Source organism: Rousettus aegyptiacus, unplaced genomic scaffold (assembly GCF_014176215.1).
Source record: "Rousettus aegyptiacus isolate mRouAeg1 unplaced genomic scaffold, mRouAeg1.p scaffold_m13_p_1, whole genome shotgun sequence".
Classification (NCBI taxonomy): Eukaryota; Metazoa; Chordata; class Mammalia; order Chiroptera; family Pteropodidae; genus Rousettus; species Rousettus aegyptiacus.
In genome coordinates this window covers 144,324,851-144,342,560 of record NW_023416284.1, presented here as the reverse complement: position 1 = coordinate 144,342,560, position 17,710 = coordinate 144,324,851, and the positions used below count along the sequence as shown (strand labels likewise).

General features: G+C 35.6%; 1 protein-coding gene across 1 annotated transcript in view; it reads left to right on the top strand.

The window, feature by feature from the left end:
• SNX3 (sorting nexin 3) overlaps positions 1–10,240 on the top strand; it is a 34,353-nt gene extending 24,113 nt beyond the window's left edge. The window contains exons 2-4 of the mRNA XM_016160196.2: positions 2,334–2,429; positions 7,961–8,085; positions 9,491–10,240. Coding sequence (XP_016015682.1) covers positions 2,334–2,429; positions 7,961–8,085; positions 9,491–9,596 — 327 coding nt within the window. The 3' untranslated portion in view covers positions 9,597–10,240. The remainder of the gene's footprint in view (positions 1–2,333; positions 2,430–7,960; positions 8,086–9,490) is intronic.
• Positions 10,241–17,710: the final 7,470 nt, after the last annotated feature.

Genomic DNA, 17,710 nt, shown 5'->3' with positions numbered 1-17,710 from the left:
AGTCATTAATACAATGAACAAATGTTGTGGTTACCTGGGAAAGAAAATTCAAGTGCTTTTAAACCTCTTGTGAGATTTGGTTTCATGCTTGAAACCTATACAGTGCCCAATAGCATCTGTAGAAGATTCCAAGCTATAAGGTGTACAACATAGAGAAGTTAATACACTTTGGAAAAATTTAGACCATTACAAAATGGCTTTAAGGTCCTGAATAAAAAGTGTTTCTTTAGCTGAATGACAATTACCAGTGGCATTAAGTTTAACAAATGATTGGAATTTTCTTGAGTGAGTTTTATGTGATAATGATGTCCCTATATACAAAATAGGAAGCCAATCTTCTAGTGGCACTTTTTTCTTTTCAGCTATAAAACAGTTTGCAGTTCTACAAGTGCAAAGACTGAATTAAGAACAAAATATAATCTAAGAGGGTATACAGTTGACTCTTGAACAACATGGACGGTTGGAGCACCAACCCCCCCCCCCCCACACACACACACACAGTTGAAAATCCACGTGTAACTTTTGACTCCTCAAAAACTTAACTAAGCCTGCTGTTGACTGGAAGCCTTACTGAGAACATGTCTATTAACACACATTTTGGTGTTCCGGGTATTATACACTGTATTCTTATACGTGTATTATACACTGTATTCTTAAAATAAAGTAAGCTAGAGAAAAGAAAATGTTACTAAGAAATCATAAGGAAAAAATATACATAGTACTGTATTTATTGATACCATACGTTTATGTCATCTGTTTACAAGATGAATCATCTTTCAGTACCTACATCAGTATTGCCTTACATGATATGAAATGCTGTAGATGTTATGTGTATCACACTAGACATCAAAAATGAAAAGGTAGTGTGAAAAATTCATGTTTATTTACCGATGTAATGATTCATACATTAAGAAGCAGCAATATGATTGCTTTATGGTAGCCTAGTGTAATTGATACAACAGGAGGTGTCCAAGAAATAACATTAGTATAGTACATACCACAGTTAATTTTATGCAGTGATGATTTAATCTTTACATTTGTTTGCAGTTCTCTAGCCAGTCAATGACACCATGTATGTTCTGTAAGAGTGTGTAAGTTTTGATAAGTTTTAACTTTTTATAATAGATTTCTGCATATTTTATGGTAGTAAATGATAAAATAGGCTAGCGTCTATTACAGTTGATGCATTCATGACATATGTAACTTTTTTTTTTGGTATTTCTAGGCTGCATAGCTTGTCTGCAAGTTTTTTTCGAATTGTCGCAAATCTCAAAAAAAATTTCCAGTATATTTACTGAAAAAAAATTCACATGTAAACGGACATGTGCAGTTCATACCCATGTTTTTCAAGGGTCAACTATAGTATTAAATAGCATTTTCAGTATTTTCAGTATGTTTTGGCATTAATTGTTAGGTCATTTCTATACTGTGTAAACTTTGTGATATTACGGGCATTTTAAAACCTATTCTCAATAATAAAATCATGGAGGTATACAGCTTCTGCTTAATGTTCTTAATCATGAAACATTTTAAATTGTATTTGAAAGTATATTTTCTCTTTTTTTTAGGGATCAGTAAAAGATAATAGAAATGTTCTTGATACTTTAAGTTTAGAAATTGAAAGAAATGGTCTTTGCAGTCTTGTAAAGAACATTCTCTAAAAGTTATCTTCCATTTCGATGTAACCTGAAAATGCTAGGGATTATTACGTTTTCTGTTCTTAAACTTGCCCTCAGCCTGTGAATTTCTGGATCTTTGAACCTGATCTAAAGTGTATGACTCCTAATTTCCTACTAGTGGTTAAGAGTGATTTTTCCAGCTTTTTTTTTTTCCTTCAGAAGACCATTAAGAATAATCATTTCTTCCATTATGCAACATCTAATTAGTCATAATAACAAAATATTTTGTATTTCATTTCAAAGTAGTTAAGGTCTCTTTCCCCTATAAACATTATATGCTAAGGTGCTATTGAAACTGGACAGCAATCAGACCTAGCTTTATCTTCACCCTTTTCAACTGACACTTTTACTGCTCACCGAAATAGAAAAAATTTACGTTTATTTATGTAACTAACCTCAGGCAGAATGACATCCAAAAGCTTATGTCCAAACATGTACAAACAACTTTCAAAAGTTGTACTCTAGTGTAAACATACTATTTTAAGTTAGCTAAGTTTTATTTTGTTAGAGGTAAAATGTCACTTAATAATGTCATAGTTTTATTATATTAAGGTAACCAGAATTGCTATATTATTAATTTGACAAACAGATCCCCTCCTTTTTTTTGAAGTCCCTATAATATGCTTTAATTTAAGAGTGACTTTTTTGTTTTAGACAAATCTGCCTATTTTCAAGCTGAAAGAATCTACTGTTAGAAGAAGATACAGTGACTTTGAATGGCTACGAAGTGAATTAGAAAGAGAGAGCAAGGTAAGAATTTTTCCTAATGTGACTTTAAAGCAAAACATTCCAAATTTCAATATTTAAGACTTTTCAGGAAAATTATCTTGAATAAAGTGGGTAAAAGCAAATGTCATTTATCTTTTTCAAGTAGTCCAATTTTTTTCTTATTTAATGGGAGATTGAGGAAGTCTTTGTAAGTTTTCCTTCTCTTGTCTACTTTAGTGGCCCAAATGAGGCCTTTACTGATTCACCTTTGGATAACACTTACTTCTTACAACTTTCTTGTTGCTATTCCTTCCTTTTTCTCATCTTCCTATTTCACCTCCCCCACGCACACACACCATTTGCCAAGTTTCTCTTCCTCAATATATCTCATATGTCATTATATTTCCAGTATTTTTTCACATTTTTTTATCATACATGTACATATAACAAGTTTCTAAACCAGTACTTACATTACTCTGTGCGAAACATGCTGGTATCTTCAGATTAGCTTTTTACATGATGGCCATGATCTGTTAATGGGTTACTACCTGCAATTTCAAAATATTGTTATGTGCCTTGGTAAGAGTTGACTTCTCTTAGAAGAAAATTTGGTGACTTTGGCTGCAAAATGAATTAGCATAATCTCACTCTAAAATCTCTTATTTCAGAGATTTTAGAGTGAGATTATGCTAACTCTAATCAGAATAACATCAGAATAACATCAAAGGGCACGGCATGCTCAGAATGTTGAATTGTTATTTTGTGACTATAGAAAAGAAATGGATATGGTAGGAGCCCTGAAATAGATTAAGGCTAGCTTGTGCTTATTTCTGGAGCATAAGTTAGAAATGGAAGGAAAACTTCCTTAACCAGATAAATGTGGCTCGATTCAAGAGCAGCATCCACACATCATAGAATTCTATCAAAAATGGAAAAGCAGTTTTACTCATAAAATACTTATGAATAAAATAAGAAATATAAGACCTATATGAAGAAAACTTTTAAAACTCTGAAAGGCAGGTCTTGCAGTGAAGACCTTCTAGAAATACTACATTCCTGTTTTGGAATATTGACTTTTGTTATTCTATAAACATCTGAGAGCTCATTCTTTGTGTTCTGAGCTACAGATAGAGGTGTGAACAAATTAACATCCCCACTTTTATGGTTCTTACTTTCTATTAGGTAAGTTAAGGTGGTGGTGAAGGGAAGGCAGAAAAAAATAGTAAGATGTATAGTAAGATAGGTAGTATGCTCTAAAAAACACAAAATTAAGAGTGCCACTTTTCCTATAGGACAGTCAAGGGAAGGCCTTACTTAGAGGTGGCATTTTAGCAGCAGACCTGATGGAAATAAGACAGTATCTCCTAACTTATTTACAAATGCATAAAATTCTAAGAGAGAGATTAGTGGGATCTTTATAAACGTGAAGATTTGTATATGAGCTTTAGAACCAGAGAAAGTTCAAGAATAGCCTGAAATTATTTTCAGCATATATTGAGCACCTGCAGACATCAGAACACATCTTAAGGCTGTAGTAATTAAAACAATTTCGTATTATTTTAGGGATGGGCAAATGAAAGTAATAAAATTTAGAAGCTGACCCAAGTGTTTATTGGAAATTTAGTTCATAACAAAATAACATTGTTGATCAGTGGAGAAAAGAATTTATATTCAAGTTGAGTTGAAATGTTTGTCTATTTGGGAATAAAGATTAATAACTCGTATGTAAATTACAGATGTTTTAGTAATATAAATATACAAAACAAGTTAGGAAAGTTTTGGATAACAAAGAAGAAGTTTTTTATGACTACAGGAAAGAAATGTCTTTTTCTCCAGCTTTATTGAAATAGAATTGACAAATAACATGTAAACTTAGGGTATACGACATGATGATTTAATATCTGTATGTATTGTGAAATGATTATCACAATAAAGTTATTAATACATCCATCACTTCACATAGTTACCTTTGGTGGGGGATGAGAACATTTAAAATCTACTCTCTTGGCACCTATACATTACAGTATTGTTAACTGTCATCACTGTACTATACATTAGATTCCCAGAACTTATTTTATAACTGTAAGTTTGTACCCTGACATCGGTGTCTGTTGCCACTCATCCTTCTCCTCTGTTTGAGTTCAGCTTTTTTAGATTCTGCATATAAGTGGGATAATACAGCATTTGTCTTTCTCTGCCCGACTTATGGGAAGAAGTGTTTTGATGGGCTTTCGGCTTTGCTTAACATAGCATATGGCACACTGAAGTGTTTAATATAAGCATTTGGTAAATGTATGTCACTTTTTTTAAATAACAGCTTTATTAACATATAATTCACATGCTATACTGTTCACCCATTTAAATTGTAGAATTCGTGGTTCTTAGTATATGCACAAGGTCGTGCAACCATCACTACAGCATTTTAGTACTGTATTTTTACTGTATTTATAGAATATTAATTTAAATAATAAGTATTTTAGAGTATTTTAATCAATTCATAAAAGAAACTCCATCCCCATCAGTAGTCACTACCAGTTTCTCCCCCAACCTTTCTTCAGCCATCCCTAGATAACCATTAATCATCTTTCTCTGTGGATTTGCCTATTCTGGACATTTCATATAAATTGAACCATAGAAAATGTGGTCTGTTGGATCTGGCTTCTTTCACTGAACATGTTTTCACGTTCATCTATTGAAACATTAATCAGTACTTCATTTCTTTTTATTGTCAAATAATATTAACTACATTTTATTCAGTTCAATGGTTGGTTGATATTCAGGTGGTTTCTACTTTTCGGCTATTATGATTAATGCTGCTATTTGTGTACAGGGTTTTTTGGACATATGTTTTCATTTCTCTTGGGTATATAATATATATGCAGGAGTAGCTTTGCTTGGTCATATGAGAATTTTGTTGAACCTTTTAAGGAACTGCCAGGCTGTTTTCCAAAGCAGCGATACCATTTTTACATTGCCAAGATATGAAGGTTCCACCTTTCTCCACATCTTCTCCAACGCTTACTGTTATCTGTCTTTATTATCACTATCCCAGTGTGTACAGTGCAGTATCTATCTTATCCTGGTTTTGATTCTCATTTCCCTGATGGCTAATATTGTCAATCATCTTTTTATGTACTTATCATAAATAAGGCCATTTATATAGTTTTTTTGGAGAAATCTTTTTTCAGATCCTTTGCCCATTTATTTGAGTTTTTTGTCCTTTTATTATTGAGTTGTATATCGAATATCTCTTACAAGTCCCTTGACAGTTATGTGATTTTCAAAACTCTTCTCCCATTCTGTGGATTGATTTTCATTTTCTTAATGGTGTCCTTTGAAGCATAGTACTTCACTTTTAACATTAGGCCAGTTAAATATCTTGGGAATTTAAATTACCTGAAAGTTGTACTTATATTACAGTATTGCTAAGGGCAATCAAGTTACTTCATTTATATGTTAGTAATTTTAACTGTTATACTAGGCTGGAAATAGGTGACATTTATTGTGTTTATTGGTCATTATGATTAAATCTTTTAACTTTTTATTTTAGTATGTTTTGGCTTTCATTATATTATACTAGCCAGATATCCTCATGTCGACTTCTTACTCCACGTGCACACACGTATCTTCACATTCATAACTTTTAAATTGGTATAAAAATTCTAACTAAGTCTTTTCAGATTACTTAAGCAAAAATAATTTGATGTTGAAGATCTTTGGAATCTCAGCTGGACAAGCCATTCATGATTTTTGTATATCTCTAATCCTATTGCCTACAATACAACCTCCCCATCCATTTCACTATTTTCAGTATTTTGTTAGGAAGAATATATTTCTACAGATAATAACACATATTAATTTTAAATCTTAAATTTTATGCTAAATTCTACCCTGAATTAATGGTAATCACTTATTTAATACAGTGGTTCTCGATTCCTTTTTTTGTAATAGTTTTATATCTAGAGATATTCTTCCCTGTCCATCAGATAGCAATTCTACTGTATCTCAGTTGTCATGATCTCTGTTTCTCAGTTGCAAGGTCTTTGCACTTTTTAATGCTCAACTTTACAAATACATAGTAATAGATTCAAGAATGCTAAAGCAAACTATGAAGGCAGATTTTTAGATGTCTTAGTCACTGGTCATCTGAGGAGGGTAGATCTAGGAAAGAATTATAAAGTTTATGTTTGGCATTTGATTTTGTGTTTCTTTTTTGCTGTTATTTTTGGTTTTTGCTAATCTGTATAACTCATGTTGTTCTTTCTCTTTTTTGCCCTGTCGAATTATTGTTTTAGGATAACTCTTAGTTATAGAAACTCTGGATCAAAGATTTAAAGTTTTACCTCTTCTTGAATATGTATCATTTGAATTTCTGATGGTTACTGTTTATATTTCTCCTTGTTTGAATTGTTCGCTCACACGATTCTATTTGGGTGTAAGATAAGATTCTAGCTAAGTGGTTGGTTGGTTGAACTTCGGTTATATGCCCAGCTTTCATTAAAATAACCAGAAGCCTAAGAGAGGGTCCTTGATTTGAAGACATTAATAGGCTAGATTAGTGGTTCTCCTTGGGGGCAGTTTTGTCCCTGAGAAGGCATCTGACAATATTAGAGACATTTTTTTTAAATTGTTATAACTAGAGGTGCTGCTGGTGGTATCTAGTGTGTAGAGGCCTGCCATTCTGTTAAGTATGCTACAGTGCACAAGAAAACCTCCTCCCCCCGCCGCCAATACAAAGAATTATGTGGTTCAGAATGTTAACAGTGCCATAGTTGAGAAACCCTAGAATAGAGAAACCAAACTAACCTGTGAAATAAATAGCTAGGTGCTATGTATATTCAATTCAAACAAATATTTGAGCTCTAAACAATTCCTAAAGAGAGATATAGTATAAGTTGACCCTAGAGGATAGTTAAGTTTTGAACAGGAAAATGTTCCTATAGTGTGAGATGGAAGAAATAAAGGTCTTTAAGGAAAGACGTAATAGTGGATTTGGGAGAAAGGTAACATATTTCTTAGCCTAGGAAATGGAAGAGTGGCAGCAAGTAGTTGATTATTTTGTCATCACCTCAGACATAAGTAGAGAAGACTTTATGCAGATGGTATAAGATGGAAGAAATTGACCACAGAATTTTTATCTGCTCATGTCAGAATATTGTTAATACTTCTTTCTTCACTGAATTGACAGTTGATTTTGATTTCTGTTGTTTCCATTGCAAAAAAAGTATTGTCTACAACAAGGCATCAAAACTGTCTGAGGAGCATGGTAACCTTTATTTCAATATTGCTTTAATGTTTTCTCTATATACCTGTGTTTTGCTAATAAGTCCAGGAAAAAATGATAATTAAGCTGTGGGTCCTGCCATGGAAGAGCTTTGCTCTGCATTTGGTTATCTCACCTCCAAAATGTTGGATATTTTTTCAGTGTGTTTTATACTGATTCCCTTTTATGTTTAAGCAGTTTTTACAGTGGTTTTGCTCTCATAATGAGGCTATATCTTGTCTTCACGTGCTCTATAGATGTTAACCCAAATCAGCATGTTCAAGAACTTTATTTCCTTACGTTGTTTTAGGTTGTGGTTCCTCCGCTCCCTGGGAAAGCATTTTTGCGTCAACTTCCTTTTAGAGGAGATGACGGAATATTTGATGACAATTTTATTGAAGAAAGGAAGCAAGGGCTGGAGCAGTTTATAAACAAGTAAGTGCTTTCTTTTCCCAGGGTGTAAAAGTAAACAGTGTTCTAAGACTACCTCATATGACTACTAGTGATTTAGATATTAAGCTAAACTTTAATATTGCTTTCCCTATGAGCCTTTTTGAACTTCTTATATTATTTAAACAAAGTAAAAGTGTAGAACAAGTTAAATATCATGTGATAAATATTAACACACTTGAGTGATTGAAGTGAGTATCTTTCTGTTGACCTAAGTTTTGTATTTGTTTCTCTTGGTTAATTTATGCAAATTACATTGAAAATTACAGCATTTAAAAAATACAGTTTTACTTATGATTCTTCTTGATTTAAGGTATGTTCAAGTATGAACATCAAACTTACAATACACTTTAAATCATTTTGTTTGATTGCAGATTGGCAGTATTATCAACATGTCTTATAAAGGTGCACATTTAAAATTTTCATGGCAAAATGTATTCTTTTGGAAATGTAAGACTTGGGATTGTTTATCTTTTACTTTAGAAACTCAAGCTCAAAGCAAAATTTCTAGCTTTAAATTTTATTTCCATTTGAGATATAGCCATTTTTTAAAAATCAAATAGGGAGAATTATGCCAGGAATAGGTTCACTATAATTATGTATTGGCCTAAAGTTTAACCAAATAAGGTCAAATCCTAGAGAAAATGATTGCATTAGCTATTTATTAGAAGCAATTTAATTTTTTTATCTAGTAGTTTGAAGATCTGTGAGTGGTACGTAAACAGAAGGGAAAGTTATACAGAGCCTTTAACTTTTAGTTATCTACTGTAGCACACAAACATCATTGTCTCTTTATAAACATACTTGCCTTTCCTTTTGGAGAAGGTATTGCTAGATTAGATGTTTTTAAGTTCTGAAATAAAAGTCTGTTTGCCTAATCTGATCTTGGATTTAGTCAGATGGAAACCTTTATTAGCAAGCAACCCTTCCCCACCACCAAAAAAAAAAAACCTGTACTTTTTTGTTTGTGCCTGTTTCTTAGTGTTTTGAGCTTTTGTTGGACTTTAGTGTATTTCTAACTCTAATCCTATATCTTTTCCTTTTTTGAAATGAATTCTTAGATTCAAGATGTATTTCACTTTTAATATTAAAATTAATTTAGGTTTCTTATGAACATGCCAACTAATATGTAAAGAAGTTAATTGGGTACATAATCCAGAAGCAGTGCAAAGGTAGTCATTAGATGTTTTCTTCATCACCCTTGTGAACCGAAGGGAAAATTTACCGTAAGTTGATAGAGTATAGACCCTTATGGACAGTCTAAAATAACACTTAATATTACTGAATTGTACTTACTTCCTAACCTTAAAATATGTGTTTGACACCCCCTCCCCCCTCACCCAAACACTTTTAGAAAATATCGGACTTAATTTATATTCTTTATTCCTAGGGTCGCTGGTCATCCTTTGGCGCAGAATGAACGTTGTCTTCACATGTTTTTACAGGATGAAATAATAGATAAAAGCTATACTCCATCTAAAATAAGGCATGCCTGAAATTTGGCAAGAAGAGGCAAAAAAAACTTTCCATGACTATTATTGATTCATATGCACCAGTGAAGAAGTTCTAACTAACTTTTAGCATGCTGCACAGAAACTGGTATAACATGCCTTCCATATACTAACACTCTTGTGCTCTGTTTGTTTTGTTTTGGCAGTTGACAAGAATTTAATTTGCTTTAGTGAAAATCCCTCATTCTAGCCTTTACATAATAGCTCTTCCTTGCTCTTTTAATGTGGTATATACGATAGCTTCACGAACCTGTTACCAGTATAATCTGCAGTGTCCTAACTAAAGTTACTGACTTGGTCTTATCTGCACAGTTTTTGTGTCATGTTTGCTTCTTGAATCTGATAAACTAGAATATTTCTCTTATCCCCTTTTTAATATGTGATGTCACTTGACCTAATTTATGTGTAGGAGCACTACACTATTCGTTTCCAGCACCCTACATGTAAGATACACACTTGTGTGCAGAAAGTATCTCCCCTCAGGCTTGTAATACCCTTCACATGGAAGATCAGTGAGGGAAATCTTTATATTCTGTATAAAAACAAAATCAAATTTATATACTAAAATCATTTGTCTAAAAAATTTAAGTTGTTTTCAAATAAAAATAAAAATGCATTTCTGATATGCACTGATTGTGTTGCCTCTGGCTTTTCTTTTCTCCCTTTATGGCTTTCCTACTTAACTTACTTGTTGAGAGGGATTATTTACTAATTATATACTTCTTATTCCTGTAACTCCATTCCTCTTTAAACAGTGGTGATATCAAATATGCCTCTACTCTTTGAATGGGGTATTTTCTTTAAACAACAAAAAAAGCGATGTACTAAAAAAAACATTCCTTAAGGCTTATTGAGTCGTTATGAAGCACTTTGTGTATTTGAAAAATGCTTTATAATCTCAAGTCATTCTTTGTAAAAGGCCTTTTAAGATAAGTCAAAACCATGCCTCATGTTTTTGAGAAGAATTTTTTTTGTAGCTCATCTGAGTGACTTGCCTAAACAAACTTAGCCAAAGCGTAATAACCCTTTTCTTAGTCAACGGATTCATGCTTTCTCTCTAATTTGGCTTGGGATAGTGGCACACTTGATCCTCTTTAACCAAGGGAGAAGGGCACAGTGTTCTAGCCTGACTTGTATAAATGATAAGAAATCAGAAAATGCATGACTTGACTCCTTGCTGCTTAACCTGTGTTGTGGCCAGACCTTTGCAGCCAGAATGTGAGTTCTAGTTTAAATCTGCACAACATCTGGTGCTTCGGGGACCGATCCACCAAGACCTGGAGTTAAACCCCAAAGTAAGGAAAGTTTGTCCTCCCACACTAGAGTGTCACCTAGAGACAGGTCAGTCCATGTGAAAGAAAACCATCTTAGTTAGGTCTTGGGCAAACTAGGATGTTCACCAGACAGATTGGAAATTAAAGGAAGAAGTAAGAGCTATGCTGTAACACCTTAGTATTTCAGTTTCATAATACTGGATCTTTCAGTTACTATAATTAAGGCACAAAGCTGAATGACATGAATTTCAGTGAGCTAGAGAAGTAAAAGGCTGTTCGTTTTTGGTATGCAGAATAGGGTAATGGTGGCCGTCCTAAACAGAATAATTCCTCCATAGCAGTAGTTCTCAACCAGGGATGACTTTGTCCCCCAAGGAACATTTGGCAATGTTTCGAGACATGTTTTGCCTGCCACGTCTGTCACTGGAAACCAGTGGTCAGAAGAAGTTAGAGATGCTTAAACCTACAATCCAAAGGACAGCTTCCTACAGCAGAAAAGTGTCAGTAGTGCCGATGTTTCCACTGTGGAATTCTTTTGATTTTGATCATTTATAGATGAGGGAATAATTTGGTATAGAATGGGTTCTACTGGCCAGCTTACTTGTAACCTCTACAGTGTCCTAGGGGCAGGTGTGTTCTCAGAAAGCTGAAGGTTTTAAGTTAGGTGAAAAGTTGCTTACTCCAAGTAATGTGTTTTTGCCTAATGTAGGGAAAATAGTTTTCAGTGTTATCTCTCAGGGAATTGAAACATGGTCCATGTTAAAACTACACCTTTAACCCTTTAAAAGTAAAAATGCAGGTGCCATTAACTGTGACCACATAAAAGGATATCCATAGAATAGCAATGTCTGCACTATGTAAAGGCTTAGTAATAGTTCTCCTTATAGCAGTGGTGATCATAGACACAGTAGTAGTCAGCAAATGGTGCTACTAAACCCATGGCAGTTCTTAGGTTTATCTGGTATTTCACTGCTTGGAGGTTCTGCCATTGTGACCCTCAGTAGTGATGATGACCTCTGGTGGCAGGGTGCAGGGGAGTATCTTCTTACATCCTGTGGATTTTTAACTCTGCTCTCTTGTTATGGGCCACTCTAGATTAAAAATTCTCGTCCTGTTGCCTCAGCTTGCTTTGTTTTGGTCACAAGAGTGAGGATGAATATAGCCAATGAAAGGAGGAGGCCTCTGGGCCTTTATAGATAAGATCTGTTTGAAATGTGGATGGACCAATAGCTTAGTGCACTGCCTGGCATCTGGATTAACTGCTCAGTCGGTGCTAGCTGTGATTATTACAGTATGCAAGTATTTGGACAGGGAAATGAATTAGAAACTGTTTTAGGACGTTAGAGTATAAGTCTTCAGTACTTCTGTTGTCACAGAACCTCCCTATGAAGAAAATAATATTCTTTACAGAAGAGAATGTGCAAGCTTAAGTAACATGCTGAAAGTTACCTAGGATGTGATGGCCCCAAAGTAAGGGTGTCTGGCTCTTCTTGTGGACAGTGCCTGTGACTTGGCACCCAGCCCTTATTTTGGTGCTCAATAAATTTATTGAATAAATGAAAGAGTGAATTTTCAGTAACATTTCCTACGTTCTATAGGCTGAACGTGAGTGATTAAATGGCTAGACTTGGTTTTGTTTTTTCATTTGATTTTAAGTGTAGGTATAAGAGCACTTCGGGACATAAAGAGCTTGCCAGTCAGATGTCTTATTTTCCTAAGCTTAACTGTGCACCACAATTACTCTCTTAAGACTGAGTCCGAAATTTTTTTTTTTTTTTTACAGCTTCCCAAATAATTTGGAAAAAGCCAGATTTGAGCACTTAGCCTAGGAGGCCCTTTGATTTCCAGGAATTTGGCCAGATTTTATCTTGGGTACTTTAAGCTGGCTACTTAAGTCATTACAAAAAAGAAATTAGGAAATTGAGAAAAAGTCAGGACTTATCAGATCTTGAGAAATTACTTTTGTAAATCTTGATTTACTATAAGTGAAGTTTGCCTGTTCCAACCTTGCTAAGAAAATAAGGCTGTCACTTGGAGGCCAGGAAAATTTATTCAAAAGCACAAAAGGAAGTTTGAAGGTGCTGGGGAACACATCACCGCAGATGCTTTTTACCATTAGGTGAATGCTGTAAGTAGAAGTGACCCAATAAAACAGAAGTAAGCAATTTTATGTGTGCAAAGTGTTGACAGAGATAAGATGTTCAACACGCAGTCCCTTTTCTCAAGAAACTCAGCCTTGCTGGAACAGTGTCACGAAAAGACTCAGTGGATAGCCCAGCCAGACAGGAAACGTGGCCAGTGTGAGAACAAGGGACACAGGTGACACGGGAGTTCAGATGGAGGAAAGGGAACAGCCATTCAAAATGAAGGGGACCTCCGCTTTCAGCTCTGACATGAGCTCGAAAGTTGGCACCTTTGTCCTTACAACAAGAAGAAGCTGGAGAAACCAAAAATGAATGACTTTTTGACCCACCCATCAGAGAACCGAGGTTGCAGGCCAAACTAGCACCCAAAAACTTGAAGAGACAGGCTCATCTAGGGAGATAGTCAAAGTCCGTTTACCTGGAGCGATAACTTACATGGTAACACTTAACATGGTAATATTGATGAATTGCTGGAGCACGAGTGAAGGCTAGCACATGAGAAACTCCTGGAGACCACAATCTTGGAGGGCCACCACATATTTACCTCCAGGGACACCACCAGGTGTCCACAGGGAATATCGAGAAAGATCCCTGGCAGGGAGAGGAATCATCATTGTGAAATATGCCCAGAACCTTCTTTATTACAAAAGTCTGGGAGTAAAAAAACTCCCAGAGCCTTGTCCCAGCTCGGGGAAGGGCATTCTTCCCACACCAGCCCCTGTAGCCTACCTGTCTCGCCTAAGGAGGGAAAGAGCCATAGTCGACAGGGATTAAGACTAAGAAAATAGATTGGTAATGCTTTGGGCATCGAGGAGGAAGGAGCAGAGGGGGAAAGCTGTACCACCTGGGAAATACTTGTGAAGGTCACAGGCTCTCTAAAACACTGAGATTTGATCTGGAGATTAGAATGCCCCCTCCCCCAACCTTACCACCACACCACCAGGGCTCCAGTATAATCATGGTGGATTACAGCTGAAAGCTACAAGACTTGAGGAATAATTAGGGGAAACCAAAGTTAAGTCAGAGACAAAAGCAAAGACACTAGAAGAATTCGAAGCTTCTGGTGCCTATAACTACAACAAACATTAAACACAGGCCACTTTCTATCCAAATAAATCTTCACATGTAAGGCCTTTTTACCTCAGTTTCTATTATACAATGCAACATGTCTGGCATTCAACAAAAAATTACAAGGCATACTAAAAGGCAAGAAAAAACAATCTGAGGAAATAATAGTAATCACAACCAGTCCGATATGACAGAATTGTTAGAATTATCAAATAGGAAATTTTAAATAACTATGGTTACTACGTTAGAGGTTTTAATGGAAAAAGATAATATGCAAGAGCAGAAAGGTAATGTAATCAGAAATGGAAACCAAAAGCAAAAGGAAATAAAATGACAAATTAAAATCATCAAAATGAGATGAAGAATGCCTTCAGGCTCATCGGGAGACTCAACATAGTTTAGGAGAGATTGGGTGAATCTGAAGATAGAGCCATGGAAACTCCCCAAACTGAAATGCAGAGAAAGCAACAGAAAAAACATCCAAAAACTGTGGGATCATTTCAAAAATTTTAACATAGGTATAATGGAAATACTAGAAGAAAAAGAGAACAGAGCAAAAGAAATAATGAAGTAATAATGGCTAAGAATGTTTCAAAATTAAATATACCAAACAACAGATCCAGGAAGCTAAGAGAACACCTAGCAGGATAAATTCAAAAAGCAAGATTCAAAAAACAACAACACAGGCATATCATATTCTAACTGCAGAACCCAAACACCAATAGAAAATCTTAAGCCAGAGGGAAAGAGTAAAATGAAGGATTGTAGGTTTGATGGTTTTTATACGCCTTTTATCAGTAGTCATGAGGCCAGAGGTGGTGATATTTTATTACACCCAGGTTCTTAATCTGTAGTTTGAATTTGGATGGGGAAAAGGTTGCATTTTTATACTTAATATACTCTAGCCGAAATTTAGTATTTCTTCCATTATGAATTTAGGAACAAACAGTAATAGTATAAGCAGAACTTGTGAATGCCGCCAATTAAAAATTGCAAATATGTTGTATCATATTTTTTGTTGCCAACCTTGAAATAATACACTTGCTACTTGAAAATTATTGTAATTATTAGATGAGCCCCAAGATCTTGTTTAATGTGTTAAAGAGAGGCACCAATTTTAAAATATAATAAATGAATTTCAGTAAATTGGTTTCCTTTGTAATGCTATGTGTTTTTATTGTATGCTTTTATAAATATCTAAGTAGGGATCTTTGGTACAAAACGGGTTAAAAACCCTGATGTAACGAATGCTAAATGCTCGTGCTGCAGAGTGTGGTTTGGATGCGCCCTGAGTCTGCATGGCGTGGAGCAGGTTTGCTTGCTGCTCCACTGTGTGCATGAGGAGGAGGGAGAGGGAGACGGAGACTGGAAAACAACCATCCTATCTCCTGAGTGCTTAGGTTTCAGCCTGGGCTCTTTACATATATAATCTCATTTAATTCTCAAAACGGCCCTATGGGGTGGATATTCTCCCCATTTTACCAAGAGAAGAACTGACAGCTTAAATAATTTGCCCAAGGTCGCACAACCAGCAAGCAGTGAACTGGATTCAAACCCAGGTCTTTCTGATTCTAAAACCTGTGCCTGTGTGAGACTGGAGCGTTGGCAGGCTAGGGCCCATGCGAGAACATCACCCTACCAGCTGGCGCCTGCAGACCCTGGTGTGCCGGGGCCTCCGGCTTCCTGGGCATGGATGCACCCAGAAACGTGCACAGTTGCCTTGACACCAGTGTTGATATCAAAGAGACCAACGCAAGCAGAGACTCATTTTCTCGATCCAAAGGGAAGTTAAACATTTAAGAGAATCTGGTTATAAAACTGGAATGGCCATCCCCGCCTGGCAGATGTAAACACTGCAGCCTTGTCATTACTTAGCTTTCTCGGTACATTTCCTTTTCTTTCTAGCTAGATTATACTTTAATCCAGTTGTTTTCATGTTCAGTAAATCCAAACCATGTTTAACCGGTTTATTCATTGGAGAGTCTCTGAGGTGAAGAAAGTTTTGTCCTTTCAACTGCATTGGGGATTTGCTGTCTTCTTTCTGCAAAGGGATTTTCCTAGACCTGTAATCTGAACACTTTGACCTGTGGGGGTGTTTTTTCCCACTATGAGCAAATTTGTGAGGCTTGACCCTTTGTGTGCTATGGAGCAGACACAATGCCCTTCTGTGAACGTCTTCTCCTGAGGACGGTAGTAATTGATGTTAGGAATGTTAATCATTTGACTATCACTTCTTCACAGCCTGGCTGCCCCTGACCACTGCAGCTGTCCCCGCTTGCCTAGGCTACATGCCTCAGAAGGGACCCGCCATTCTGCAACAGCATTCTAGAGGAGTGTGTTCTTGAACATTTTGAGAATTAACAGTCTCACTTAAACTGAAGAGAACTGGTCTCAGACAACAAACAGTCTGTGTTGGTGAAATGACAGGTCCTCATACACATTGTCTGACAGGAGAATGAAGTGGCACAACTTCTATGGAAGGCAATTTAGCGACATCTACCAAAACTCCAAGCCCAGGAGTTCACTTCTAGGAATTTATCTCATAGACATACTTTCTGTTTTGAGAAATGATATTTATAGAATACAATATTTTCTCTAATTATTAAATGAATATCTCTGAAAGATTATATAAGAAACAGATAACATTGGTTGCCTGGTTGAGGAGACTGGGAAGCTCAAAAACAAAGGAGAGAGGAAAAAATTTCACTATATACTTTTTTTAAAAAAATGTTTTGTTTTGGAATAATTTTAGATTTACAGAAAAGTTGTAAAGATAATATAAAGAGTCCTCATATACCCTCTCAAGCCAGTTGCTACTCATATTGACATCTTAGGTGATCATGATATTATGATATTATGCCAAAACTAAAAAACTAGCGTTGGTACACTACCATTAAGTAAACTCCAAACGTTATTTGACTTTCACCAACTTTTCTATTAATATCCTTTTTCTGTTCCAGGATCCAATACAGGAGACTTTATTTTATTTAGTTGTTATATCTTTTTAGTCTCCTTTGGTCTTTGAAACTTTGAATTTTACATCATATGACTACTAACTAGTCAAAAAATAAGTAAATTTTTTAAAAGAATTAGATTTACAGAGTCTAGGATGGGAGAACTGTAAACGATCTTAGAAGCAATTCAATCCAAGCCTCTCATTTTTCAGACACAGGAGAGGACTTGTCCAAGACCCAGAGCCCAGACTAGAAACCAAGGGGGCAGAGTGGGGGGTGGGGGGTCCTGAGGAGTAGTAGAGGATAAGCTTTAAAGCCACCTGGACTTGGGTTCAAATCCCAACTCTGTGTTCTTAGGCCAATATGTATTCTTTTCTCTCTGGATTCCTTCACTAAACGTAATGTTTTAAGATTCAACCATGTTGTTGTGGGTTGTATGTTTGCTTAAAAGACCAAAGTAACAAAAAATAGTTATTTGAGAAAGTAGTCAGGATTCCTAAGAATTTATTGAAAAAGGTGTATTTTTCCATCCTTGATCTCTACTTCTTGTGCTGAAATGTGACACTGCTGACCAGACTCTACCGTCCTGGGAATGCTGGGAAGGAGCACCCAGGGACAAAAGCCCTCTGAGACACCGTTGTTCCCCAGTGAGAGGAAAT